Source organism: Chinchilla lanigera, unplaced genomic scaffold, assembly GCF_000276665.1.
Source record: "Chinchilla lanigera isolate Chin_1 unplaced genomic scaffold, ChiLan1.0 scaffold00076, whole genome shotgun sequence".
Lineage (NCBI taxonomy): Eukaryota > Metazoa > Chordata > Mammalia > Rodentia > Chinchillidae > Chinchilla > Chinchilla lanigera.
The window spans coordinates 4,038,693-4,066,553 of record NW_004955477.1 but is presented as its reverse complement, the minus strand read 5'-3'; the positions used below and the strand labels follow the sequence as shown (position 1 = coordinate 4,066,553).

Sequence of the window (27,861 nt, the reverse complement as noted above, 5' to 3'; positions counted from 1 at the left end):
ATTTCGTGCTCTTTGTGAAGAAAATCAAACAATATATAAGTACAGTAATAAAGTAAGGAAAAAATATTAGATATTTCATTGTGTTATACAATCATTTATTAAGTGTGGATTTAGGAAACATCTGGAGATGCCAGGTTTTTGAGTGTTAGTCACAAAAGTCAGTAATGGATTCTTCTATAGTTACATGGAAATTGCCATAACATCTCTGTGTTTGGATTTCAAAACATCCTCTCATTTATTCATTTTTCCAGCAGTTCATCCATTCACAAGAGTTTTGCTGGGTGGCTGTTGTGTGGCTCTGGGAGAACAGCTGCTATGGGATGCCTGCCGCTTTGCTGGTGGGAGAGCGAACCCCACCTTTTTCTGTCTTGGTTATGCTCTCAGCACTTGGGATAGTGTGTGGGAACATCCAGGAAATGTTTGGGTGAATTAAGAGAAATAGATTTTTTAATAAGTAGAAATCTGGAATAAATGTCTACACTTGCTCTTAGCCAAAAGGCTGAGAAGGAATGGAATAAATGTCTAACTGCAAGGGATATCACTTACTTGCTGGATATGTTTTCAGAGAGCCCATGCTTTCACACTTGCCCCCCAAATCCTGTTTCACTTCTGTTTTTGCTTTTTCTAGAAGGGTGTGTGAGTGGCAAGCAGGAGGTGAAGCTTGCCTGTCTGGAGTATTCATCTCTGGGCGGGGCCGAGGTGTTTAAAATGTACTAGCCCCAACTGACTGCCAGTGAAGTCCCAGGAGATTTCAGGCTCACATAGTAGGAGGGAGGGAAGTGTTGTGTGGTCGTGGCCCTTCCTGATGTCCAGAGAAATTAGACTGTGATTAATCCAGACAGAGAAGATGACACATGAGCAGGACCCACTGTGATACCACCACGCCTGCTTCTGTTGATCTCCAGGGTGTTTATTTCTGATCAGTATTGGATTTGAAGACCTCCCTTTTCATGTCCCTGCTTAGCTTCTATCTTGTGTGTGAGAAGTCTTACCATTCCGGTGACATTTCAAATTTCCCAAAGACAGAATCTGATAGTTTTGCTCTTTCACATCTTGTATATCCTCTCTACCCACGTGCAAAGGATATTTTGAAAAGATCAAAATTTCAGTCGTCATTAAGTAAGTGAATGTATGCAGCAGAATGATTCAGACTGAATATATTATGTTTTGGTGGACAAATCTAGGTCCCTTGTTAAGGAAATTCCATCTATACCAGAATATATAAATGTGTTCTGAATCTCAGGAACATTCTCTGTTAGATGTCTGTTATTTTCTATTTGATGTCTGGATAAGTACTCCTTCTGTCCTAAAATCTGACCCTCAGTATCAGGCTTCTGATGATACCTCTCACTTTCTCTTCCCATTTTTCTTTTGAAATAGAAGTGTTCCTGACAAGCCATGTCAAAGGAAGCTTGCCAGCCACCAGGCAGATTAGTATACCTTTGCAGGGCCACTATATTCTGTACATGACATCCATCCAGTTACTGCTTCATAGAACAGATTGCATTGTAGCATGTGTGAAGTTAAATTTCAATCTTGATTTGTTTCCTTAATCATGTGCTTCAAATATCTTCTCAAGGACTATATATAACCGTGGTGGCAAACCTATGGCATGCACGCCACAGTGGGTTGTCTGTATCCCTGAAAGCTCTAAAAGGTTCGCCATCACGGATGTATACGCTATCACCATCTGAGACAGAAAAACACTGTATAGGCAGCAGACTGACAGTCAGTGACCAGCATATGCTGGTAAAAGCAATAGAGCTTGCAAAATCTCCCAGCACTTCTTCATTCTACCCAAGCCAGGAAAGGTTCTGTAACCACTTATCAGCCCAGACAGTCTGCAGATGAGGACCTGACCTGTCAAAAGCTAGCCATTTCCAAGTGAAGCTAAAGCAAATCAAAAGCTGCAATTTTAACCAAATAAGTAAAATTCTGTATCATTTCCATTGTTTTTTAAATTACTTTTTATTCCTTTAAAATAAAAAAAAAAGAATGAAGTCCCACAATGCTTCTGTCTCTTACATCTCCTTTTCCTCTGCTTATTTTTCTTTGATTTACTTGCCCCATTTGTCTTTTACTTAACATTTAACATGCACCTAATTAATGTTTCTTGAATTGATGGATGGCTGGGAATTAAGAGGCCAGGACAAGGGAAGGAGGGAGGGAGGAAGGGATAGATGGAGGGATGGATGGATGGAGGGATGGATGGATGGATACATGGATGCATAGATTAATGGATGGGTAGAGAAGTGGGTAGCTAGATTCATGAATAGGTGGATGGGTGAGGGGGCGGAAAGTAAGGTGGGAAGGGAGGTAGATAAGTGGGTAGGTGGATATACGCACAAATACTGTACTTATTGATGAAATAGTAGTAATCTGATGAACTGTATAGGACATGTAATATATACCAATATAGCTATCAGAATTATTTTGGAGAATTTATAACACCATTGTCAAAATCCTTATGTAGCACAACCTATTTTTCTATTAACTAAATACTGGTAGTTCTTATATTATAAGGTAGTATAGTTTTGTCCATGATATAATATCCACCATTTAATTTATCAAACTAAAAATAAAATCTAAACTTTTATCACTTTAACAGTAGTTGTATTTCTTTTTCTCCCAAAATGTTTTTGGCTGACTGTTAAATAATAAAAACATATTTGGTGTAATTGCAGTGATGACCCTCTGAGCAGAAGTATAATTCTACAAAGAAAACTCAAAACCAAGAAAACAACAAATTTACTCCTCATTAACTTTCTTTCTAAGAAACTGCTTTGAACTTGGTAAGGTTTTTCAAAGTTGAGTTGGGAAATGGATCAATAAATCCAAAACCAAACTAAAATGTTATAAATATTAAATGAGAAAAAATGAGGCCATTTTGCTACTTGGTTTTAAATCTTTATGGAGCAAGTGCTAGACAGACATTGGGGATTATCCTTTTTTTTTTCTGGAAAATGATCCATATTTTAGGAATTATCAAGCTTACCCATTGTATTTAGATTTCCCATATTTTTTTTCTATTCAGCACTCCAGCACTTTGCATTTAATTTTTCCTGACTGTGGTAAAGAGCGTTACATACCACTCACATGTAGATACACACATTCATGCACACCTGCAAATACCAAAGCTATGGAATGCTTCCCGAGGCTAGTGGCTGCCCTTTCCTCCAATCCACAGAGCCAAGTTCTTGGGTGCAGAACAATGAACATGTGAAAAATTTCCCTTACTGTAAGCCTTGCTGAAGCTCAGACCTCAAACTCTGTAGTCTGAATGCAAACTGAAACCTTTGTTTGACCACTTACTAGATGGGTAACCCTTAGAGCATTCTTGATCATTTCAAGCATCTGTCTTCTTGTGTAAATTAGAACAATACTGACTGAGATTATTGAAAAAAATAGAAAGTGACTAATGTAATCCCTGGGACATGACATCATCTCAAATAACTTTTGCTGTTTCTAACATCATTTATATTGTATCAGTGTTACCTACATGGATATTTATGTGTACCTTGAGACCTAAAGAATATTTCTCTTTAAAGAATACCTTTTTTGCATAAGTTTGAAAAATGAGAAAGAACTTCTTTGCAAGCACACAGGAAGACTTAGAGGAAGCATCTATCTACATTCAGCTGTCAAGTCTAGCAAACATTTCTTAAACTCTCACCCCATCTGCAGCCTACTTGCTAATCATACTTGATGCTTCTTCTACATAGATGGCATGCCGTGGTACATAGCTGTTATGGTTTGTGTCTGCATGTCCCCCCAAATCCTCATGCAGTCCTGGGGTGGTCTTCTATATTTTTTATTGATCCATGGTCCAGTGCTGGGTTTATGGGTCTGAGTGCTACACCTGCCCCTTGGGGAGTAGTTTGCATACAATGTAAGGGAGGGAAAGAGGCTGCTTGCCGCTGCCATTTCCCCCTTTTCTCTTGTTGCTTTGCTGTTTGGCCTCCATGAACTGTAGCTCTCTGTCATGTGCCACCTGGCCTTGGAGCCAGCCAAGTACAGACTGAAACCTCCACAAACTGTAAGCTAAATAAACCTTTCCTTCCTTAATTTTGGGAGTCAGATATTTTGTCCCAGCAATAAAAGAAAAGTAACCAAGACAATTGCTATCTCCATATCTGTAACATTTTCTTTACATTTGTTATGTCTTGGTCACCCCCGCTGGACTGAAAGGAAGGGTCCTCAAGTGTGTGAAATGGGCTAATTCATCTGTTTTTGCAGTAGCCAGTCTGACATGTATAGGTCCTTGGTGTTTATTAAGTTAATTAACAAATTGATTCATATCCCCTACATAATGTTCAACATAACCAAAAGACAAACTACTTGTGACCCATAACATCTTTTTGCATTCTAAAGCTATGACCCATGTTTTTCCACAAAGTCAAAATTGCTTCAGCTCTTTCTGTAGGATTAACTTTTTTATTCTGCCAAGAGAATAGGTCTTACCCCTATTGGTGAAAGAGTTAGAAATTTACTGTGATTTCCACCAATCAGACCAGCTTACTTTTAGTTCATTGTGTAAAGAAAGTAGTGCTGAATGACTGTCCTTGTAGAATGATTCAATTAGAAAAACAAGGAGCCAGAATAGAAATGAGTAGAGAATAGCATGCACTGCTCCCTTGTGTTGCTTGCTGTGGGACTCGTGGTAGTGTGGGGGTCCAAAATAGACAGTAGAGAGGAAAGAAGAGCCACTAAACCCAATGTACTTTTATCAATACACATGACACTTTAGGCATGACTAATATAATATTCCCACACATGCCACTTATGTTCATGAAATAAATCACATATCACATTGCCTAGGGCTGCTTGAGGGGCCTTTGACAGCTGCATGTCCTGTTTTCCAGTTCTTATAAAATGGAGACATCTTCTGTTTTCTAGAAGGTATCATTCTTTGTGCAGAGTGTTCTTTATGAAGCACTATGGTTTTGTCTTTTTGTCACCTCTGATTTTTTAATTTTATCTGCAGCCTGTTTTTGTTGTGTTTTAGTACTTTCAATATCATAAAAGAGAGGGTAAGAAATAATTATTTTTATAAGTATACAAGGAAATACATTGCCTTTTATATATTGACCTTTTATATGAAAATGAATCTGACAATTTGTGTAATTTTTTATTTATCAAATGATAATGATGACACATTCCCATGATTGAGGTAAGCCCAAAGAAATAATAAGTATTTCTCAATTTTTCAAGTATGTCTGATTGATTTTCAATTGACATACAAGAATCCCTTAATTCTATAAAAACAGTAATGGATAACAGAACTGTGTTATCACAAACCAAACTCCTCTGAAGGGAGTTTCATAACTATAGTACAAGGGTTATTTTTTCTTTACTCTTTGAAGCCACATTTATTCTCTATGGAAGAAAATAGTTTCCATCTATATAGAAAGCAATTTTGAAATGGCTGTAATGTTTGACCTTTACATAGATAGAAGACAATGGGCTGGGGATTTAGCTCAGCAGCACAGTGCCTGCCTGGCAAGCACAACATCATGAGTTCAATTCCCGGTACCAGAAAAAAAAAAAAAAAAAAAAGATAGAAGACAGTAACGCTGCTGTTCTTCCTGTCAATAACAGCCATAAATAAAACACAAAAGCTTACCCAGTTATAATTCATTTTTAAAAGCCAAAATTAAGTTAGAGGTTAAAATCTTATTCCAAGTGAGGTAAACAAAGTAAATAAACATTCAGACATTCTTATTTAATGAGCTGAATTAAGATGCCAAAGACATGAGTGGCATGATGCTTACATCTAGGTATGTCATCTAAGTGCAAAACTTCTTTTCTTTTTTGGCCAAAAGCCTGGTAGTGAAGAAGAGCTTAGGTAGCAGCTGAATTCCCATTCTTTATTGCAGCATAATCAAGCATGGGGTAACTCTTGTTTTATTACTTAGGTTTTACTGTATTTTCAATTCATTGTATTCTATTTATTTTTTGTTTGCACATTGGTATCTGGGGTTCTCCTTGAGGGTCCCTTCTCATACTTTTAAATAAATGGTGCTTATTCGTATCTTTTAAATAACCAATTAAAAATGATTCCTATCACTGTTGATCTTTAGCAGGAAACCACCAAACAGGTTCTGGAATAAGAATTATCTAAACCCCAATCCAGTCCTACACCTTCAATACATTATTTGTGTGATTCTAAACAGACCGGTAATCTTTGTGCCTCAATTATCTCTGCTATAAAATGGTCAAAATCATGGGCCCTTACGAGTCTTTTTAAAATATTAAATGAGACTATACTTATAAAACATTAACACCTTTTATGATGTATATTAGTGACTCAGGAAATGTTGGCCACTGTTACTATTCCGTATTGATAATTATCTCTGTTCTTCATTTCACCAGTATTCAATCTCCTAATTTCTGATCCCCATTTTTTTTCTCTTGCATTTATTTACTTACATATTTATTTATTGTCATTTTGAGACAGGGTCTCACTATGCAGTTCAAGCTGGCCTTGAGCTCACTTTGTAACCCAGACTTGCCTCGAACTCACAAGGATCCTCATACCGCAGCCTCCTGAGTGTTGGGATTACAAGCATGTACCACCACACCCAGCTTCTCTTGCATTTATAATCTGATTTTATCTTCTGTTTTCCTCCTACGTAAAGCAATTCTATATTTTTCATTGCATTTGTGACAATTTGGTCGCTCCTTCCAAAGTGCTCTTGTAAACATTTCCCATAACACATCTGCAGCAATGTACAGCAGGAATGAAGGCCAAGTGCACTATGACCAGTCGGCACCTCTCGAACTCTGTGCTCTGGCACACAGTGCTTTAAAAATAGGGCACCATGGCAGATCTATCATGGCTGTCTACAAATCAGATGACTCGTATTTAAATGAAGGGAGCTTTTTTCTGAAAGTATAGGAGTCACAACTGCCAATATTTCTTTATGCCTTCTTCCCCCTGGGGCTCTGTAGTAAACCCTTCCAAAAAAGACCCGTTGACCATCAACCACATTGAAGAACTGCCTGACCATTGATCCTTAGAGCCATACTGTAGCAAACAGTAAGAGATTTTGTTCAGAGCCCTTTGAATTATGGTTTTGATTCCCATTTATTTTTATAAGGTCATTATTTTTAAGCTAAAAGAAGATTACCATATTTTAGTTACATGACTGCTTCCTATGCAATTAAAACAAAAGAATCGTATTACTCTATGAAACACAAATAATATAGAAGATGCTTAATTCAGCTGTTCACGTACTCTGAAGCAAAGAATATATCCCTGGATGAATGATTCAGCATTCTCCTTGGAATTGCAACATCCTGCCATTTCTGGTTTTATATTCTCTCCAATCTTCATATGTCTTAAATTTCATCTAGTGTCTTTATTTAAAATGACAGTAAACTCTATTTTATATCGCACATAAATGAATTCCCTAAGTGGCCTTTTGATAATTAATCCCACCCTGAAGGATAACACCACAAGAATTTTGAATCATGGCTTTGGGCAGAGAGCAATGTTTATTCATCTCACTTGAGCTGGGAGCCCTGGGAAGTACAGGGCAGCAGGGCCCAGGAAAGCCCTGAATACACATGAATCCGTGAGGCTTAGCTGCTGGAGTCTCTATGAATATGCTTTCCTTGGGATCATTCTGCAGTTTTTATGTGACTTCATTGAACTAAATTGGTGCCGTGGCCCAGTTTGTTTTCTGAATCACCCGCCTAGCTGACCTGGGCCTGAGGACCCCAGGAACCTAACTGCTTACAGAAGGTCTCTATGATTGCGGGAGAGGGCTGAATCACTGTGTCCTGATGCTGAGCTTGAGCACACTGAGTGTCGAGTTCTATTGCACAGATTTGTCCACAGACCTTCCAGGACCCCTATTGCCGAAAGAAGAGAGGGTATCCCAGCTGCCCTTGGGGTTTTCTGCCAGTTGGGCTCCCTTACCTGAGAACTATGCCCCACAGAAGTGCAGATAGGAATGAAGGGCCTCCCTCGCCCACCACAATCAGCTTGCAGGGTGGCCAGGCTTGGGCTGGTTTTCCAAATTTCCATTGGATACACTGCCTCTCCTGTGCAGTCTGATGGCAGAAGTGAGTCCTTCTCCCAGCAGCCCCCAGCTTGACGCTTGTGTCCCATGAAGATCACAGGGCTTCACCTCACTCCGTTAAGCTTCAAGACTCTGTGGCCTGTCCTCAGTTGTTTTTGATAAGGGAGCACGTTTAGGGCATTTATAGGCAGTATCCAAAGCAAATCCTGTACACAGAAAAGGGAAAATTGACTCGACACTGCGTGGTTGGCTCACCTCCCTAACTGTTTTAGAAACATATGTTTAAAATAAAAACCTGTAGAAATCTCCCCTTGGTGTTCCAATAGTTTGCCTGTTTGGGGTTTTTATTTTCTGTGCTATTGTTATTGTTACAATTAAATAATAATAATATTTTGTGAAGTTGCCCTACAAGCAGGCAGGCAAAGCCGAGGCAAATTGCAGCTCTCAGCACCTGGCCATGTGGCCTGTGGCCTTCTGACTGCGGGGCTGGGCTCTGTAGGCAGTGTTCTTCCCTGTGGGTTAGCACACCACCTCCTGTGTGTGCTTCTGTTTCCTTTGGCTGTGGGTCCTTGTGAAGCCATTGTTTCCGGCCATTTTTGCAGGACTATGGCTCTGAGGTGGTCTTGCCTGCCTTCCTGGCTCGGCCTCCTCTTTTTCCAGCCCCACGTTCTAGGGCAGGAACCCTCCGCTTCTTTCCTCCCTCAGAGGGACCAGCCCCTGGCTCTCCTGTGGCTGTGTCAGAGGCAGCAAGTCATGAGGCCCAGGTCAGCTGCAGCTTGGGGACAGCAAGTGCATGTGAGCCATCGGCTGACCCCATCCGCACTCAGCCACCAGCTCCCTTGTGCTCCATCAGCAGCTCATCGCACCCCACTGTCTCTGCCACCTGTTCTTGAGAGAGGACAGAGACCGTTTGCCCTTCTCCATGGCCTCCACATTTGGCTCTAGTTATTTTAGGGAGGTGACAAAAGCCCTAAAGCACAGAGGAGGCCCCAGAGCTGGGGGGAACTTAGAGCTATCACAGGGAAACCATTGGTGAGGCCCCCTCACTTGAGGGTGGGCTGGATGGCTGGGTTGTTGAAACATGGGTGTAAGGTGCCTTGGAGGACAGTTAGGATGCCTTCTTCCTTTCTAAGGTGTGTGCTTTTTCTCCCCTGCATCCTATTAGTACTCTGAAGGATCCACGAGAGACAGGGTGGTGTTCCAGAGAATTAGTAACAGCCAGGCAGGAAACTAATTCAAAATTAGAGCATTTTTGGCAGTAAGGCTGTCCAAATAGATGAACGTGCACTAGAAGAGCACCTACCTACCTACACCTGCCAGGTGTGTGCCAGACAGCGTACAGGCAGGTGACATCCACATGTTGGCTTAGCTCCTTTCCTTCCAAGTAGCAAGGAATCCATGAGAAGACCACTGTGCAGATACCTCATTTCTTCTCACCATTTCTCCCAACCAGCACCTGCTGATGTGATGATACAGTAGGGAAATCCACCCCCACTTTTCCCAAGGGACCCCAGTTAGCAGCAGTGAGGCACAAGAGACACAAGGAGAGATTTTAGATGAAAGTCCATGACCTCAATTGAGTCACAAGCCATATCAGACACACCTGAAATTTTTTTTAACTTACAAAAGAAGACATCCTTAGTCTTCAAAAATGTCCTCATCAGAAAAGAAAAAGAATTATAGTGCAAATGTTCCAAGCTCAAAGAAATGAAGGATAATGAGCACAGAGTGGAGGACAAAGGGGGCAACATATTCTAAGATCACCTTGTGCTAATGGTCACACAGGTCTGCAAATATACTGAAAACCCTGAATCGTACCTGTTTTAAATGGGAAAATTGTATGGTATGACAAGTGTCTCGAGGTTGTTTTAAAACAACAGAATGTAATGCGAGACCTGAACTTTAAATCTGGGATGCTGAAACCTTTTAAATAGCTTCAAGAGGAAAGAAACTAGTATTTTACCCCTTCCCACATACCAGTGCTTCTCAATTGAGGGTGATGTTGTCACCAGGGGACAACTGGCAGCACTGTGGGACAGTGTTAGTTGTTACAGTTTAAATTGTGACTGGCACCTAGTGATAGTGGCCAGGGATAGTGTTAAACACCCTAAATTACATTAGATTGCATTGCACTTCATTGCAGTACATTACACCAAAGAAGTACCCAAATGTCAACTGTGCTGAGGTCAGGAAACCTCAGCATATGCCCATTACCCAGATTTAATAGTTATGAAGACCCTGCCATGCTTGCTTGCTGCTGTTCCCCGATCCCCGGGGCAGTTTTAAATGGGTACTAGACATCATGTTGCCTCACCTCTTCATGCTCCAGTACACATTTCTGAAATAGCATAAACTATTTCTTATATGACCCCAGTGCCATTGTCACACCCAAGATAATTAATAATAATACCACAGGACTCGCTACTAACTGGTCTAAATTCAAATGTTCTGGGCTGAATAACGCTCTGAACTATAGAGAGTTGAAATGTGATTAATTTTCAAAATATCTACCCTTCTGGGAAAAATAAAGTGCGCAAACCCAACATTTTATCCATTTTCTAGATGGATCTTTTCCTCAATCTGAGAATGTACCGAAATGCACTTAATACATGATTGTTTTCTGACCTCAAGAAGTGTTGATTAATTCAATAAGTTTGCAGGTGATTATAGTATTTTTCATGGAACTGTAAGGAGGGATTACTGAGGCAGATCATTGTAAATTACATTTTTTAATCATTAAATTGTGCCTCCCTCCGCCTCCACATATTTAGCTATTTTTTCCCCAGACACATGGAAAGGTTTCAGCTCTTAATGAAGAACTTCTTTCTGGAGCATGTTTTTAGAATATGAGTTTAGTAGCACACATGATGTAATCCCAATTCCCAACTTTGCGTGCAAGATTGTTGTGTGAAAATGAAACCATAAATCCCATCTGAATTCTAGCTGCTGGGTTCTTTATAGGAAGTATTCTTCTGTTTTCCTTTTTTTAAAAGAAACTCACAACATTTTCATCTAAGTAACAGATTCATGACTGGGAAGCCAAAAAGATTGGAAGCATGTTTGTCTTTTTTCTGGCCAGGGTCCATCCAGAGAAGAAAAGCTTAATTCTGAGCTGGGAGCATGCAGTAGACACACATTTTCCCCTCTGCCCAGCATTTCTCAGAGATGTAGAAGTGAAGAAGCGACAACCAGAAGAAAAAAAAAAACCTCTAGCTTTTACCTGGTTCTATTAGATTTGTTGTTGCCCTAACACCAGCTGTTTTTTAAAAATGCTCTTTAGGTAGCCAGTAAACTCCAGAGATTTCATAAATGTAACAGATTACACCTCCAATCAAATATGATCCAACTAATCACCCTTGTCATGGTTTTGAACTAATTTTACAATTTGAGACCATTATGCTTTTTAAAGATCTCTATTTTTTGTGACCCAGGGTAATATTTTGCTATGTATTGCATTACTTAACTAAATTCCATGAGGTAATTCAGCTTGCCCTAGCCTAAGAATAGTGAAAGTAACATAAAATATTCCCAACCACTGTTCTGACTAAAGTACTTAAGTGCTTGTAGAAAATTAGCTGTTAGAATTAGCTGAACTCTTCTCTAACCTGCAGGGCTGGAATTGAATAAGAAATTAAGTCACTGTGAAAAGTGCTCATTTACCCTTGGAGAGCCCATGTGGAGGAGGGAAGCAGTTCAAAGGCCCAGCTGTGGGAATATTGATCGAGATGGCCTTTATCCTGGACAGAAATCCATCAATGGCCCATTGTCACTGCCTGTCCTTTGGTAGTTCTTCTCTCGGGTACTCAGCCGCATTAGATCTAAATGCAAAACTCTTTCATTTTTTTTTTTTTTAAAAAAAACAGCCCAGTTGTTGATCAGGTAGTAAATCAACTAAGTACTTGGAGAATGGTTACTGGGAAACAGACACGTTCAGCTTGGAGGTTACAAGTATTTCTTGTTGTAGTTTCTTTACAACAAGAAAAGCAGAAGAACACTTCCCATAAAAAACCCAGCAACTAGAACTCAGCTGGGATTTATGGTTTCATTTCACAATTGTGTATTTTACAACCATTCGTTGTCTCAAAGGCTCATACTTTTCTTTTGTTTACAGCTCTCTTGCAGGCAGCGGTGCCCGCTTAGTACTGGCAGAAACCTGTGGCTGTTTTGGCTGTCCCTGACTCAGCCTCAGGATCTGAACAGGCAAAGACATGAGCCCCACAGAAAACAGGGTGTGCTTTTGCTGCTAAGGGCTCAGCACACTCAGGCTCACATTTTTTTCAGAGAAGAGGAAGATGTCCATTTGAACCCCCAAGCACTCTGCCTGGTAGCATCAGCAAGAGGATCTGAGCGGTTCCACGGGCCAATTTAGAAAACCTTAGAAAGTGAGGGTCTTTTCTTTGCGTGAGATCACTTCTGGTATCTCCCTCTGGCAGCGAGGGCATGGAAATTTGCAGAGCATAACTGTCTTTGAGTGAGCAGAAATGAACAAATTTGATCTAGCACACATTCTATGAGTTTGGTTCAATGTAGGTCAGTTTTTAAGAGAGCCCGGCTGGCCAGTCTGCAAGTCTGCCTGGGAGCTGGCTGGCTTCCGCCGAGGCCAAGAAAAGCCTTTTTGGCCCCAGAGCACCAATTAATAAAAGTTCTTCATCGAGCAGTGCGGGTGAGGAAAGTGGGGCTGAAATTCATCCAGCTTGCTGTGAAACCACTTACCAGGTCATCAGACCTGAGGGCTTGCTGGGCCCACAGCGCTGGGCCCTGCGGCCTCTCAGATGTCAGCCGATGTGGGGAAGGAACGGGTGCACCAAAATCCTGTGCTTAAGGTTCAGCGCTGGGTGTCCAAAGATTAAAAGGTGTTTGAATGTGGTGGTCGCTCATAATTTGGTTAAATGTTTTTTAATCGTAGTAATTAAGTAAATGCCCTTTAAAAATGTGTTTTGAGGGGCTGGGGATTTAGCTCAGCGGCAAAGCACCTGCCTGGCAAGCGCAAGGTCATGAGTTCGGTTCCTGGTACCGGAGAAAAACCAAAAAAAAATGTGTTTTGAAGTATATTTAGTTTTGTTCTACTCTGTGAGTAAAAGGCCAGATGTGTTCTACACGGTGGAACTTCTAGGGGTCAAAGTCTCTTTTGTCAGCTGTGTGGGTGTGTTTATGTGTGTTTGTATGTTTGTGCTGGTGGTTTTTATATTTCAGAGAGAATTAAACTCCTTCTTATATCTTAAAATAGCCCCAAGCCAGTAGTGATAGTATTATCTATATCTTTGATGTATTTTTGTCATTCTCAGTTAGTCTATCCTTTCAACAGATGTGTATAGCATACCTACTAAGTTCTAGGCACTAGTGTAAGGGCTGAGTTTACAGAGGGGCTAGGTAGACGTGCCTTAACAGGGAACGCATAACTCGAACAAATCACAGAGCAAGTGGAGAAACATAAATGGTAATATGTGCCCAGGGAGTTGGGCAGGATCCTAGCGGAGAGGCGAACATGCGGAGCCAGAGTGAGACAGCAGCAGGCAGGCAAGATTGCTTCAGGAAACGGCCTGTGGGTAAGCAGTACAGAAGCTGGCGAGGCAGAGGAAGAGGGAAGACTGTTCCTGACCAAGAGGTGAAGCGGGAGCCCTTGGGAAACCACAGGGATTCAGGGACCCTAGTAGAGATGACTGGGAGATAGAAAGAGGGAAGGAAGGGGTAAGGCCACACCAAGGAGTCTGAACTTGACTCCAGTTTCCATCAGAAGCGGTGTAAAGCTTTTAATAGAGGAGCAATATGATATAAGTTTTTGCCTTAAAAACTTCCCCTGGCTGTTGTATAAAATGAAGCGGAACAACGCACTTGAGCCCAAGAGTCTGGTTAGGCTCTTCCATAAGAGTAGGTGGGGGAGGGGCTGGGGATTTAGCTCAGTGGCACAGCGCCTGCCCGGCAAGCACAAGGTCACGAGTTTGACCCTTGGTACCAGAAAAAAAACAGAAAAAAGAAAAGAAAAAGAGTATGTGGGGGAGAATGGTGACCTGAACCAGAGAAAGAGGGGTGAGCCAGAGGAAGCTGATGGACTTAGGAATGATAATTACATTCATTGAGCACATAATGTGGTCAGGTGTGTTTATAAATACTTAACATTTCTTAACCTCAGAAGAACCATATGAGGTAGGTTTTATCATTTGCATTGCAATTGACAAAATTCCAGAATGAGATCAAATTTTATGCTGAAAGTCACGAAAAGAGATGTCAGAGCTGACTTGTTCTCAACCACTGTTCGTGCAGTGCTACCAAAGATGTGTTCTGAAAGCATATTTGTCTTGTCCAAATTGTTATGTCTTGGAACTATATGCACCCAAGCATTCTACAGTTATTGACTAAGAGCCTTCAGGAGCCAGGAACCAGCCTGCAAAGGGAATCAGGAAATCCCCACCCAGTTCTAACAGCAGCTGGCCCAATGGAGCAGGCACATCCCCAGCTCTAATCCCTCTGTACAGGATGACCAATGAAGACTTTGATTGGGACCTTGGTTGGATAGAAACAAGGAAGGGGTGTTTTCCAATGCAAATGTACATATATTACACGGGCTGAGTGCAAGGTCCCTTCGCATCCAACAGCATCAGTCCATCGCTACCTTATTTTTTTTATTTTTTTTTTTTTTTTGGTTTTTCTCCAGTACCGGGAACTGAACTCACAACCTTGCGCTTGCCAGGCAGGCGCTTTGCCGCTGAGCTAAGTCCCCAGCCCCTATCGCCACCTTAATAACTGTGTAACTTTTGACAGAGTGCTTAACACCACCAAGCCTCAGTTTTCACACAAGTAAAATTGCTAGAGACCAACCTCACAGTGTTATTGTAAAGATTTAAAAGATCACAGTTTATAATGCATCCTGCCACATCACAGACTGTGTGGGTCTGTGCAGCATCTCTGTGGGTTTAGCAGCATCTCCTAAATTCCACTTGCCATGCAGAGCAAGGTGGACAATTAACAAATGAAGTAAAAGTTGGCTTTGCTTCGGGTGTTTAATCTACTCAGTTACTTTCAGATAATATTTAGGTGATCTGAAAATTACAGATTATTAGACACTATAAATATAAATGAGCTTGATTCTTATGCAGTCACAATTGAACTTTTATCAGGCACCTCTGTGTATGGAATAGTATCAACTTTTCCTGTCCTAATATACAGAAAGGGACCACATGTGGGTGACTATCCTCCAGACTAAACGTAAACAGAACCCTGATTTGGACAGTTCCACATTGCTACGTTTAACTTTGACCTGTGGGCATAAATGGGAAGTAGATGCGCCACTCAACACAGACCAGAAATTCTTCATAATTGCTTTCAAAGACAGAGATCACTAAGTGTAGTTATTCACTTAGAGGCAGATGGGAAGAAAAGGCCAGTGTAAGACCCGGGGAAAATGAAGTCAGGTACGCATAGCAATCAGAGGTTGAACTCTGATGTCAAACAGCCAACCAAGTACTGGTTCTGTGACTCTGGACAAGTTGCCTATCCTCTCTGTGCCTCCACTTTCTCATCTCAAAAGAATCCCTTACCTGTCAAATTGTTGTAAAAGTTAAATTTAAAAATACATATAAAGTGTCTTGGCTTAGTACCCACCCAAGCCAATGTTACCTACTGCTACTGTTGCTATAGACAAAAGTTATTTTTACTAGGAAAATTCTAAAGCTTGAGCTAAATGGTTATCCTCCCTATGTTGGCAGAAACATTGAGAGAAAGCTATATAAACTAACCTGCCTGACCCGGTCATTTGATCTATTCTGATACAAGTTGGGATGAGGCTTTATTTGCTGGTGGAAATCATAATCTATTGGGTTTTCAACTTATCCTCTGTATCTAAAATTGTGCTTCTTGAGAAACCTCATACCACAAAGACAATCTGACGTCAGAGAAGCCTGTGCAGCATGTACGCCCACATTCAAGACTTTCTAACTACAGATGGTTGTTCAAAGAGGGAGGAAGCTGCCTTGGTGCTAAAGGCCATGTGGCATAACCACAGGTCCCACAGGCAGGCAAAGATGGCGCAGGGGAATAGATCAGCTCATCCAAGCAGTCCCAAAGCTTGGTGTAACAGCATTTCTCAGTGTAGATGCCCCGTGCTTTGATACAAACTCTGTGGATTTGTGACTTACAATGGAAGCGGCATATTAAGAAATTACTTTGCAGGAAACGTAATTATCCCTTACAGCTTCCAAAATGCTATGTCAACAGTTTTATTTATCATAGTTTTTGAAATGAAATGAGAAAGAGCTGGGCAAAGGGAGTTTTTTTCTTTTTTTTTTATTCTGGAGGAAAACAAAAATGTTTTGATCATTTTGAATATTTTAGTAAATGGAGAATAACAAAAGAAAATGGAATGTAAATGCTTCATTGTTCTTACAGATGTACAGTTCTAAATAGCTGGTTTCCCAAAATGCTGAAATTATAATAAAAAATAATCTGAATTTTGTAACTAAATTGAATTGAGTGTGAAGAGAAACACCACAAGCCCCATTTTCAACAGTTTGTTTCAGCATTGTAGAAACACTCATTGCAGAAGAAAATGTGGAACATGATTTACAGCTGCTTATGTTTCAGACCTTTGAAACCTTGTGCTTTCTTTAGGAAAGGCAATATTGACCAGCAGTTAGGAAGGGGTGGGCTTTGGAGCCTGAGTCAAACTCAGTCTCCCTGGGCTCCACTGTGTAGCTGTGGATAAGTCGCTGGACCTTTCCGAATATTTCCTTTTCCTTGTCAGGCAAGTGCTAACCATCCTGATGCTATGGGGTCTCCATCAGAAAATAAGAAAATGCATGTGGAAAACAAGGCCAGGCCTCACACAGAGCAAAAATAGAGTGGAGCAAAAGCCAGGAGAAATGTTGATGGTGGTGACAAGATACAAGGGAGACAGTGGTGGTAGTGCTGTGCTTTCCATCCCTAAATTATGAACCCAGAAGATAAGTTTCTCATGAGGAGATGCTAACTTCCTCCGTAAGGAAAACAACAAGCGTTGTATTTGCAAAGACCAAGTTCTGACAGAAGGTCAACAAAGCTGAGAGGAGGGCAGTATCAGATCCCTTTGATTCTCACTTGTTTTTTATTTTTCCTCTTATTTTATCTCTCTATGCACTGGTTTTGTAATGCACTGTCTGATCCCTCCATAAAATAATAATCCTAGGGCATCAACATGAAGAGGTCTGTGACTCTATCCTGTTTATGATTTGTGCTGAAAGCCAGGGAATTTGGAGCATGTGGGTCCCATACTGGTTTGCCCCCAGATTTTTCTTTAAATGTATGTAGCTCCAATTCAGGAATACATAATATTTAATATGAGATATTCACTTAGTAACAAGGAAAACACAGATCATGGTTTTTAATTACAATTTTTATTGTGTACTGTGTTTTGTTAAAGCTCTAGGCAATTTAGCCTTCCTATGAGAATATCTGTAGCTCTATTTCCACATTCTAGTAAAAGAAAACCATTACCCAAATTTATATATGAATGATTTTGTAATTTGTGAGATAATAACTTGTGATAAAATAAATCTTTAGCAGAAACCAAGATTGGATCCCCTGAATACCAAATGGGTCTCTGGGAAGAAGAAATCACTGAAGCCTGTGTTGTGTGTGTGATTTAACTGCAGAGTGCCCACAATGCCTGCCGGTGTTAACTGACAAATGAGAACAGTCTTGTGTCACTTTTGTATGACTGTGTTGTGCGGAGTAATTAAACCCGCAAACCATATGTATGGTCTTCAAAGAAATAATAGGAGAAAAGTTGACAAGTCATCAATGAGATCTTTCCTCACCTAAGTAATTGATGCCAGTCTCTGACTTGTTCCTTCCCTGTGTCCCTCATTTAAACAGTTCTGAAATTGATAACAAGGTGTCAGGGTGGATCAGGCTGACCTGAGAGCACTTTGAATTCTTGAAATAGAGAGACACTGAATGTGACTGTCTTCTGCCACTCCCTCTGGGATGAGTGAAAGCAGTTGGAGCCATACTTCTTTTATTTTTAATTGTCCCAATTAGTTTAGATGGACTCCATCCAGGTGGGTTGCTTTTTGTCGTGATGATTCTGTTTGCTGGCTGCGTATTTATAAGGAACTCTCTGGGTCCCAGACATTATGCTGACCTTGGGGTAGAGCTTCTGCCTTTTAGCTTAAGTCATTGTGGGAGGAAGATAAGCAAACAGGAAATAATGGAGAGCAAAGAGAAGCTGTGACAGAATACTGGCAGGGCAAAGGAGAAAATGGATTCACTGCCAGGGTGGGGACTAGAGACAGACCCCCAGAGACAAGAATGAGTGAGTGTTCCTTCTTATTCTCCTATGCTTTGCGGAATAAAATACATCATTTTAATGAAATTCTTCTCACTCAAACTATATAACTAAATTATATAATGGTAAATGTAGAGACAGACTTTCAATATTGATCTAAAAAATCAATTTAGAGTTCATTTGGATTTCTTTTTATGGCTTGGTACTCAAATCTTTTCAAGAAGGTGCAATATTTTATTATAAGAACTTTCTACATCATAATGTCATTCAAAGTGGTCATTTTCTGCCCAATGTACCCAAAGACTTTGAAATCAGAATATGCAACTTTCAAATGGAAAAGAATAGATTCTACTCATTCTCCCATAGAAAATGTGCATGCTGCCTGGTGTTTCTGTCTGTCTCCATACCAGGGCCCTCCCCAGACCTCACACTCACAGCCAATAGAAGAGCCCTCGGCACTTCACACTCAACCCAGCCCCGTCTGAGTTTGTGGCCCCCTTTCCATTCCATACAACATACCATGACCCCCAGCCAGTATCAGTGCACACTGCCACATGCTTCCAATGTTGGGCCCCTCCTGAGTTTTGCATCTTGTCAGCTGGTGTTCTGACCTGGCCCTTTGGACATTCACACCAGCCCCCTCACTAACCTTCCCACTGTCTGCTTTACCCATTTCACCTCAAAGTCTTGTCCACATGGTTAGCAGAGTATCCTTTAGCTCCAATGTTCCTGCCTGTCTGGGTCACTGCCGTGTGTAATGGCTTCACCTTGGCCAGGACAAAGTCAGTGATATCTGCCAGTCGGCAGGATCTGCCTCCAGCCTGCCTATCTCAACAGTAGCCCATTACCCACCTCCAACCTCATGCCTGATATGTAGGGACTCCACATCACTCCACATTCCCTCAGCCCATGGCCCACCAGCCTGCTGTCCCTATACTGCCATACCTCTCAGTATGTGGTCACCTCTATCTGGAATGTTCTCCTGCACTTTCCTCATCCTTTAGTCATGTGCCCAGCATGAGCCGTTCTTCCCCACCATCTTACAGCTCACTGTGCTCTACCAAGGAGGGTTGCAGGGTTAGAAGCACTTCCTGGACTGCACACAAAGTTTCTGGGTCTGTCCTTCCCAGATAGGGGGCACTTGGGGTAGCTGATTCCACTGTCTAGCACAATAAATATTGGTTAAACAAGAGATTTAGACTGCACTTATAACAGCAAAAAAAAAAAAAAAAAAAAAAAAGGAAAACAGCAAGATCAACTGTGGGCACAGTTAAAATACGTTTTATTTTTGGTGTCAAGAGGAGCAGAATGTCTTGTTAGATCAGCTAATCTAATAAGCAGAGAAAGGGAATGTTATCATGAAATTATGGAATCACCTTCTGTTCCTATTTGCTGACATGAGAGAGCCCATCTAATTGGATTTGCTCTCTAGGGAAATCTCCAGGATCATTGCTGTCATATTTCCAATATGGTCGTTGTCCATATGCCCCTCTTAATTTTCTCCTTTGACTTCCACCCACTTTTAAAGTAGGCATACATCTTAGAGCACCTCAGTCAGCACCTTCTCAGTTTCACCCATGGCACTGGGTAAGAAGGAAATGGGATTCGTGTCACCCACAAGGGGAGGGGAGGGTCCTAGGCATAAAAGGACAGTGCCTATTTATTATCCATTAGTCCACTCAACACTTATTAGTCCAGCACTTAGCATAGCACCAATAGCAAATGTAGACATCTCTGAATTAGCTTGTAAAGTCTGGTACCAACACATAGCAATTAAGAGCACAAGTTCTAAGCCAAACCACCTAAGCACTGCCACTTACAGTGTGATGTCACCCAGGTCAGTTGACATCCCTGTGGCTAGCCCATAGAGAGACTATAAGGATTAAATGAGATATGAGAGGCTTAGCAAATGCTTGGCCCAGGGGAAATTCCCAGCCAATAATAACTAGCTGGGAAGGAAGAGGCTATGGCAGGCGCTCTGCAGAGCTGGGGGACACTATGGTGCACGCAGAGCTCTCTCATGACTTATATTCTTGAGGAGGGAGATGGACGAAGAAGTAAATAGATGAATAAGCTGAGTAGGAAGGCTGTGCAGGAAGCCAAGGTTCTCTATGGTGTCGGGTAGTAGGGATAAAAAGACCATCAGGGAAGGCCCTGCTAGGAAGATGGTATATAAACTAAGAATAGCACGATGAAGGGAGCCCAGTGCATGAAAAGCCCTGTGAAGAATATTCTAGGCACATGGCATGGCAAATGCAAAGGCCCTCATGAGAAAGGGTCTAGAATGTTCTAGAACCAGAGGCCATTGTTGAGTGGAGTAAGCATGAGCCAGAGGGAAAATTGCCGTGGTACAGAGGGAAGGTGGGCAGGAGGAGGCTGTGAGCACCTCAGAGGCCATGGGAAGGCATCCAAGTGTTGGATGCCAGCGATGGAGACTGAGAGCGATGAGAACTGGCCCTGAAGAAGTCAGAGCAGGGAGAAGGGCAGCCACGGAGCCCCCAGAGTGGGTTCTTCTACAAAGTGTGGCCTGTACCATGGCTGCCCCTGGAGTGGGCACTAGGGAAGCCCTGAGGGTGGATGCCAGAGCCTGGAGGGGGACTCCAAGTCATATCTTCTCGTTTCCCCATCTCTTCCTCAAATCTCCGTGTATTATGAGGCTCTGGAAGGCTGCATTTGCTCCTAGCTTGCAGCACTGGCTTCATGCTGGCTCCTCTCCCTTCCCCTTCAAAATGTCCCACAGGGATGGATGATATGTAGTGGCAAGAGGCAGCCCAGACTGCAAGAGAGAAACTCAGACAGGAGCTTGTCCCTGGGTCCACAGGCTCAGGGTGCACGCTGGGCCCCTGCTTCCCTCTTCCTGGGCAAGAGGAAGCATGCGCTAGTACTTGGGAACTTCTGGAGCTCAGAGTGTGACTGTGGTTGTACTTCTGCCTAACTTGCATGACATTTTGGTGACAAGGAAAAATAGTATTGCAACTGGGCATAGTGGGCACTTTTGTAATCCCAGCACTCTGGGAGGCTGGGGCAGGAGGAATGCAAGTTTGAGCCAAACCTGGACAATTTAACAATTTAGTGAGAGTGTCTCAAAATTAGAGATAAAAAGGAATAAAGATGTAGCTCAGTGTGAAGGTCCTGGGTTTGATCCCCAGTGCTACATACAGAAAAAAACATTGTTGTACTGAATCACATTTTTTAAAAAGTTATGTATTCAACCTTTTACTATGACTTCACACCAAAATTTCTCCATCTTCTAGTTTCTGACAGCTGTGTACCAAAATTTCCTCTCATCCCTTGCATTTGTGATGGATGGTCAGTCTCTCTCTCGTACACAGAAGGAATTTTCTCCTGGGACTTCATCTAAACTAGCTTTCAATCACACCTACTCAGAAGCCCTCAGATGGCATCTCTGTTCTACAGATTTCCACATGTGACTGCTCTAATATTAGGTGTTCGTATACATTGTTATTTCAAAAGAAGGACCTAACATTAAGATCTGAGTTACTAAATTATTGATAAAGTATAAGTAAAATTATGAATGAAAAGTAATGCAGTAGGTAGTAATGTAACTTAAGGTATATGAAAATTTTCTCCTTTCTCTGCTGTCTGGAGGCTTCTGAGACCATGGAAGCCATGATAGATCCTGCCTCAGTGGAGCAATAGGCTCTGCACATTCTCTGTGCTCTGGGCATCTTCCAGCCCTTTCCTCTTCAGCTTTGCTCCCTCTGTCCCCTCTCTGTCCTCATCTCATCAGTTTGGCCATTTCCGAAGATGTTATTGTCCTCATGTCACTATCTCTTGGTTTCCATTTCTATTTCTCTGTTTCTCTTGAAAAATCACCCTGCAGGAAGACCCATTCAGCTACCCACCTCCCTGCTCACTACAGCTCCCTTGTTAAGACGGCCAGTCTCCTCCGCTTTCCGAGAACCCTCTGTCGTGTGGACAGTGTCCACCCCTTCTCCAGGGCTCTGCCTCTCCCCACCTGCCCTGGCCACTCCCTCTTCTGACCATCCCGCAGGCCTGCAGTCCCCCTGGGAATAGACCTGCCCAGGGGAGCCCTGGGGCAGCTCAGGAAAGGGCACTTAGAAAACAGGGTTTTGCAAACCAGATGCTGCCAAGGATGCCAAACTTCTCCAGCATGATTTGCTTTTCCCAGAGTGAAAACTGAGGGGCACAGGAGAATCCATGTGCTTTGTCAGTGAGTGTGAAAGATTGTGTTTTATATTTTTGGCACACACTTCTCAAACACTCACTGTTAAGTATAGTACAACTCAGCCCCGCTGTAAGAGTCTAACTGATTTAAACCAGGCATGTCCTAAATATATTGAAATCTATATAAAACAGGGAGATTACCCTCTATTCTGAAGTTGGCTGAGAAGGTTGCTAAGAAAATCTGAGTTTGTAGGGAAAGTATTTCTTGTCCATTATGCTCACAGCATTCCTACTTTTAACCCTTCCTGCCATATTTATCAGGATCCTGACTACAAAACCCAACTTGAACCAGATGGAGCCAGAGAGGGATTTATTGAATAAGAAGAAAAGCTATATTGGGCACAGGGGCGCCTACAAACTCCTTCTTCCTTCCCTTCATTGCCACAGATGACAGCTTTGTGTCCCTCACCAGCATCCTTCCAAAGCAGGCAGAAGCCATCTCATAGCTATGTCGTGAGCCTAGAAAATGAGGAAAGGTCCCCTTCCCCAGAATTCCCAGCGACAGCATGTTATAGGGGAGATTTATGCTCATCTCTGGTCCAGAGTAGGGTGATGCCAGGGGTATAAAGAACATTCTCTGAAGACAGGAAAAGGAAGAGAGCACCATAACCTTCTACTGCACGTCCTACAAAGATCAGACCCCTTACTGCCCAGATAAATAAAAGTGTCATTCTGTGTAAAGCCCTTTTTGTCTTGCACCAACTTGGCTCCCCAGGTCACAGAGCCTCGGGTCTCCTGATCTGGCCGTTCTCTGCCTGGAACTCCCTTGTCTTCCTATTGTTTCTGTGCCCAGCCACCTTCCCCTCCATCTGCTGGGACCAGCTGTTGTTGGCTCCCTCTGTAAAACCTGCCCCTTCCAATGTGTATTAGTCGGCTTTCCCAGCACTGGCATAAAATATCTAGTACCAGAGTTAAAGGAGGAGAGGTTTAGGCCACATTAGAAACATCATAGAAGGGCATGGTAGAGCAAAGCTGCTCACTTCATGGTGGCTGGGAAGCAGACCACAGGGAGAGAACCAGCAAGAGGCACACCCTTGAAAAGATGCACCCCCAGTGACTCATCTCCTTCAACTGGGCACTTTTCAGCTACGGACATCGGTGGATTAATATGTTTAGAGCCCCCACGAGCCAATCACTCATCCAAGAGTCACTTAATCCAGTCTAACTAGATGGTACGTTGCAGTCTACCTACTGCATATCCTTCACCTAGGAAGACACAGTTACTATTTTGTGACAGCGCTCCCCACTCCACCAGTCTGCAGTGCCCTCAAGAGCAGGGGTCAGCCTTCTTTATTTTTGTATCCCAGCAGCTAAAAGCTAGTACGTAGTAGGTACACAGGAAATATTTCCTCTAGTTGGATTGAACAGTATAAAATAGTGCACACAGCTTAAGAAGTTGTGAACTAATTTAAAACCTAAATAGCCTATGCTTTGCTGGCCTCCGTGAAGACAATAGAGTGCATATGGTTTTGGTTAGGATAAACAGGAGGGTTTCCTCTCATTCAATTTATTTTAGGAATTCAATATTTCAGTGTATCCAAAATCATTTTTCTTCACTTCTTACCTGTATCACTGCTTTTAACATTTCATCTATGCTCCTGGCCTCTTCTGTGACATTTCAGTATTGACAGCTGGCTCCCTCACCCGCGGAGAAACAGCAGGGGATCTACTGTGGATCCCAAATTCTTTTTCCAGCAGGTGGCTTAGCCATTGATTGTACTCAGTGGAGTCTTGTGACTTCCAGGAGTATGTTTTCCCAACTCAGAAATCTGCCTGTGCTATTGTAGAAGAGTGTGCGAATGCATATGTGCCCACTTGCGTATACAAGTGTGGGTGCCCAGGTGTGTACATTGGAGGAAAAAGTTGGGAGGAGTTGGGGAGGCTGCACATATCTGACTCTCCCCTACATGAGCCTCCTTCAACTTCTCCCTAGATAACCTGAGCAGGTGAAAGCCTTCTGGGAGCCCTGTTATATCATCTGTAAAATGAAGAGGTCAGACTCTTGAAGCCGTGGGGCCTAGACCTTCACAGGCAACATATAGATGCAATTCTGTACTCACCTTGTTATGTTGTTTTTATGTTTCCACAGAGGTCTCATTGCCAGTGATTTCACCGAAACTCACTATCTGCAAGATGGTACTGATATCTCTCTCACTCGAAATTACACGGTAATTCTTGCACAATTGAATCAACATAATATGGTACTGTCTATCAAGTGTGTACTTAAACATTGTAGCCATTTTATTCCATGCAAAGTCAGGTGCCCAGGTTCCTAACACAGGCCCCAAGGAATGCATGCCCCATCTGTGGTGTTTAGGCATCCCACTGTTACTCCAGAAGCACTTGGCTTTGGCCAGGTATGTCAGGATGAGGCTCGAGGCAGGGCTGAGCTTGCAATTACCGTCCAAGGGTTATGGGATGCTCGTTTGGGAAAATCCATTTTAGAAAATCAAACCAAAGGTTGAGGTGGCCTGGAAAACATTTTTCATTCTGAAACCTTGAAGTACCTTAAGGATATTGAAAGGAAAACCAACACTCTTAATCAGTTAGAAATGTATCCACAACACTGATGTGATTCCATATCAAAACCATTAGTGTAGTATGACATTTATCATCACCTCCTATTCAGCTTATCTGATATCTGAACTTTTATATGTAATTTCCACAAAATCTCTATTTGTTCCTTTAGCAAACTTTTACTGTGTGTTTCTATGTGTGTATGTGACTCATGCGAATATGGAGATTCGAAGAGAACAGGTCAGAGTTGCTGCCCTCTGAGAACTAAGGTTACTTGTTTTAAAGAGCGAAGGGTGTTTGTTTTAAGAAGAATGAGCTTGGAGGCAGGCTGTGCAATATCACTGAGGAGGGGTCAAGCAGGCCTCGTTGTCTGCAGGGATCTCGGCCTTCTCCAGAGTACACAACACTTTTCTGTCACATGTTTGGCACCCAGCACTTACAAACTGATACTCCCTCGTCCAGGAGCATAGAGCTGAGCTGCTGGGGCTCTCCCAGTCCAAAGAAGACAAATAAAAATCTTGAACAAATATAAGCATATAGAAATTTTTGTGAATGCCTGGCCAAGTTGAAAAGGAGGGAAAACCCCTCCTTCCAAGCAGAAACAAAGGGGGACATTAGCCCACAGTATGGGCTGTGGGACCACAAAGGTTATTCAACACCCAGAGAAAAAGAGGGACAAGGGAAGAGGGTGCCTGCAATTGTAATCCTCCCTCAGAGAGCTGCTTCCCATATGAAAAAGAGGCAGGAAATCTCTCCCAATCCACAGGAGGTACAAGAAAGAATTGTCTGCCAGGTATCCTGGATTGAAAAAAGATTTTGCTGAAAAGAAAAAAACTGAAACCCTATCAAGCCTCATGAGTTTGTGTTGGGGATGGGCTGGGCCCATGTCCAAATTTGTAATACCATCATAAGAATGGAATTCCCAGTCAAGATATTGACCTCAAAACCAGTCCCAAATCAGTGACGTCCCCATGGGTCCAGGCTGAAGCCAACCCAAACTGGAGCCATACGGATAGTCTCACAAACCACATTACGTGAAATGCCCATGCGAAGAAAAAAAATAAAGGGGGATAATAAAACTATTAAAGATGAGCCCCAAGTAGTCAAAATTACAAACTAAACAAGGAACAAAGCCACTATAAGTGAGCCTCAGTAGACAAGAAACAAGAGTTAGTATTTCCAGGAATAACAGAAAACCAGAGGAAAAAAATTACAGAAAGCAGAATAGGTCTAACAGAAATTCTACAATTAAAATATATTTTTAAAAGTAGGAAAAAATCCTAGGGATTTTTTAGGAAAATGTGATGAGAGTGATCCTGAATTGAAGAAAGACATTAATCTTGAAGAAAATCTACCAAGTCCTAAGCAGAAAAAATAACAATAAACCCACTCCAAGACAGCATAAAGAGAAACTGCAGAACATCAGTGATGAAATCGTAAAACCATTGGAGACAAGAGAAATTTATACAAATAATGAGAGTTAAGCCAACAATAGATTTCTCATTAGTAACAATGGAATTAAAACTTCAGGGAACTGACAGAAAACTATTGCCACCTTCAATTTTATACTCAAATTATTTTATAAAAGTGAGTAAAATCAACATGTTCAATTACATGTCTGTGAAATTTACTATTCTCAGATTCTAAGAAAGAATATCTACTCAGGAATAAATAGTAAAAATATCTTAGCAAGAACAAAATTGAACAAAAGAGGCAAGGATAAGATGTCAGGAGCAATAAGAAGCAAAATAATAGCATGTGAGTAAATCTAAATAATCCATGGAAAATAATAATTACAACAATAGTGATTATATTTGGCTGATTTAAAACTAGATAAACAAATAGATTTAAAACAGTTTAATGATTTGTATTGTATGAAAGAATAATAGACATGCCAATTAGCTTTTGATAAATATACTTGCTGTAATTTTAAATATAACTATTTGAAGATTAGAAAAATAATTTTATTCCACATGATAGATAATAAATAAAAATGTCTCAACCCAGTAAAGGGTAAAAGAGAAAGAAAAGGATAAAAAATCAGAATAAATATAAAACACAAATGAGACAATATTAAGCACTAATTAATTTCATGTGTAGATCAAATTTGTTTATCAAAATAAAAAACAAAGTATCTGCTTGGAATTTAAAGTGAAATACAGGTGTATAATTTTTATATGCCTCATCCCCCAGCAAGTATAAAGTGGTTATGAAAATGAAGGAATGGAGACAAGAAAGGGTAGACAAATCTTAATCCAAAGAAAGATGCTGTATTCTTGTTCACAAGTTAGACCTTACCCCAAAAAAAGGCATTATCAGGGATCAAGAAGTCATTGCATAATGATAAGAGAAAAATTCAAAAGGAAAGAATTGTGAGACCATATGAACCAAAAAATAGTCTCAAAATATGCAAAGAGATAATTGGAAGGATAGAGAGGAAACTTTTAAATCAAATTATATTTTCATCTAGAAATAAGGCTTTAGCCCAGTGTTCTTAAAACCTAACAATCTATTAAAACTTAGGTTCAAATGTTATGTTGGATTTTAAAGGAAATTAAGAAGCAAAAAAAAAAAAAAGAAAGAAAAAAGATTTCTAACAACTAACAATTTCTCCTCAAGAGAAAACGTCCTAAATATGAAATAGATGCAACTTAATTCATAATGCAAAACTTTGGAAATGACATATTCACAACTCAAGTGGAAGGTTTAAACATACCTATCTTGGAATTAGAAAATTTTAAGTGATCAGAAATTAGTAAAAAGTAAGACAAAAAGAATCAAGAGAGAGGATCAATTCAACCAAAAACTGGTTATTTGAATATATTAATAAAATGGACAAAATGTTTTTAA

General features: G+C 41.3%; 1 protein-coding gene across 1 annotated transcript in view; it reads left to right on the top strand.

Annotated features, from left to right (window-relative positions):
- Positions 1–27,861, top strand: part of Adam12 (ADAM metallopeptidase domain 12) — a gene marked incomplete in the record, with an annotated part of 345,893 nt that overhangs the window by 196,976 nt on the left and 121,056 nt on the right. The window contains 1 exon segment of the mRNA XM_005402080.2: positions 24,584–24,662. Within this exon segment, the coding sequence (XP_005402137.2) occupies positions 24,584–24,662 (79 nt within the window).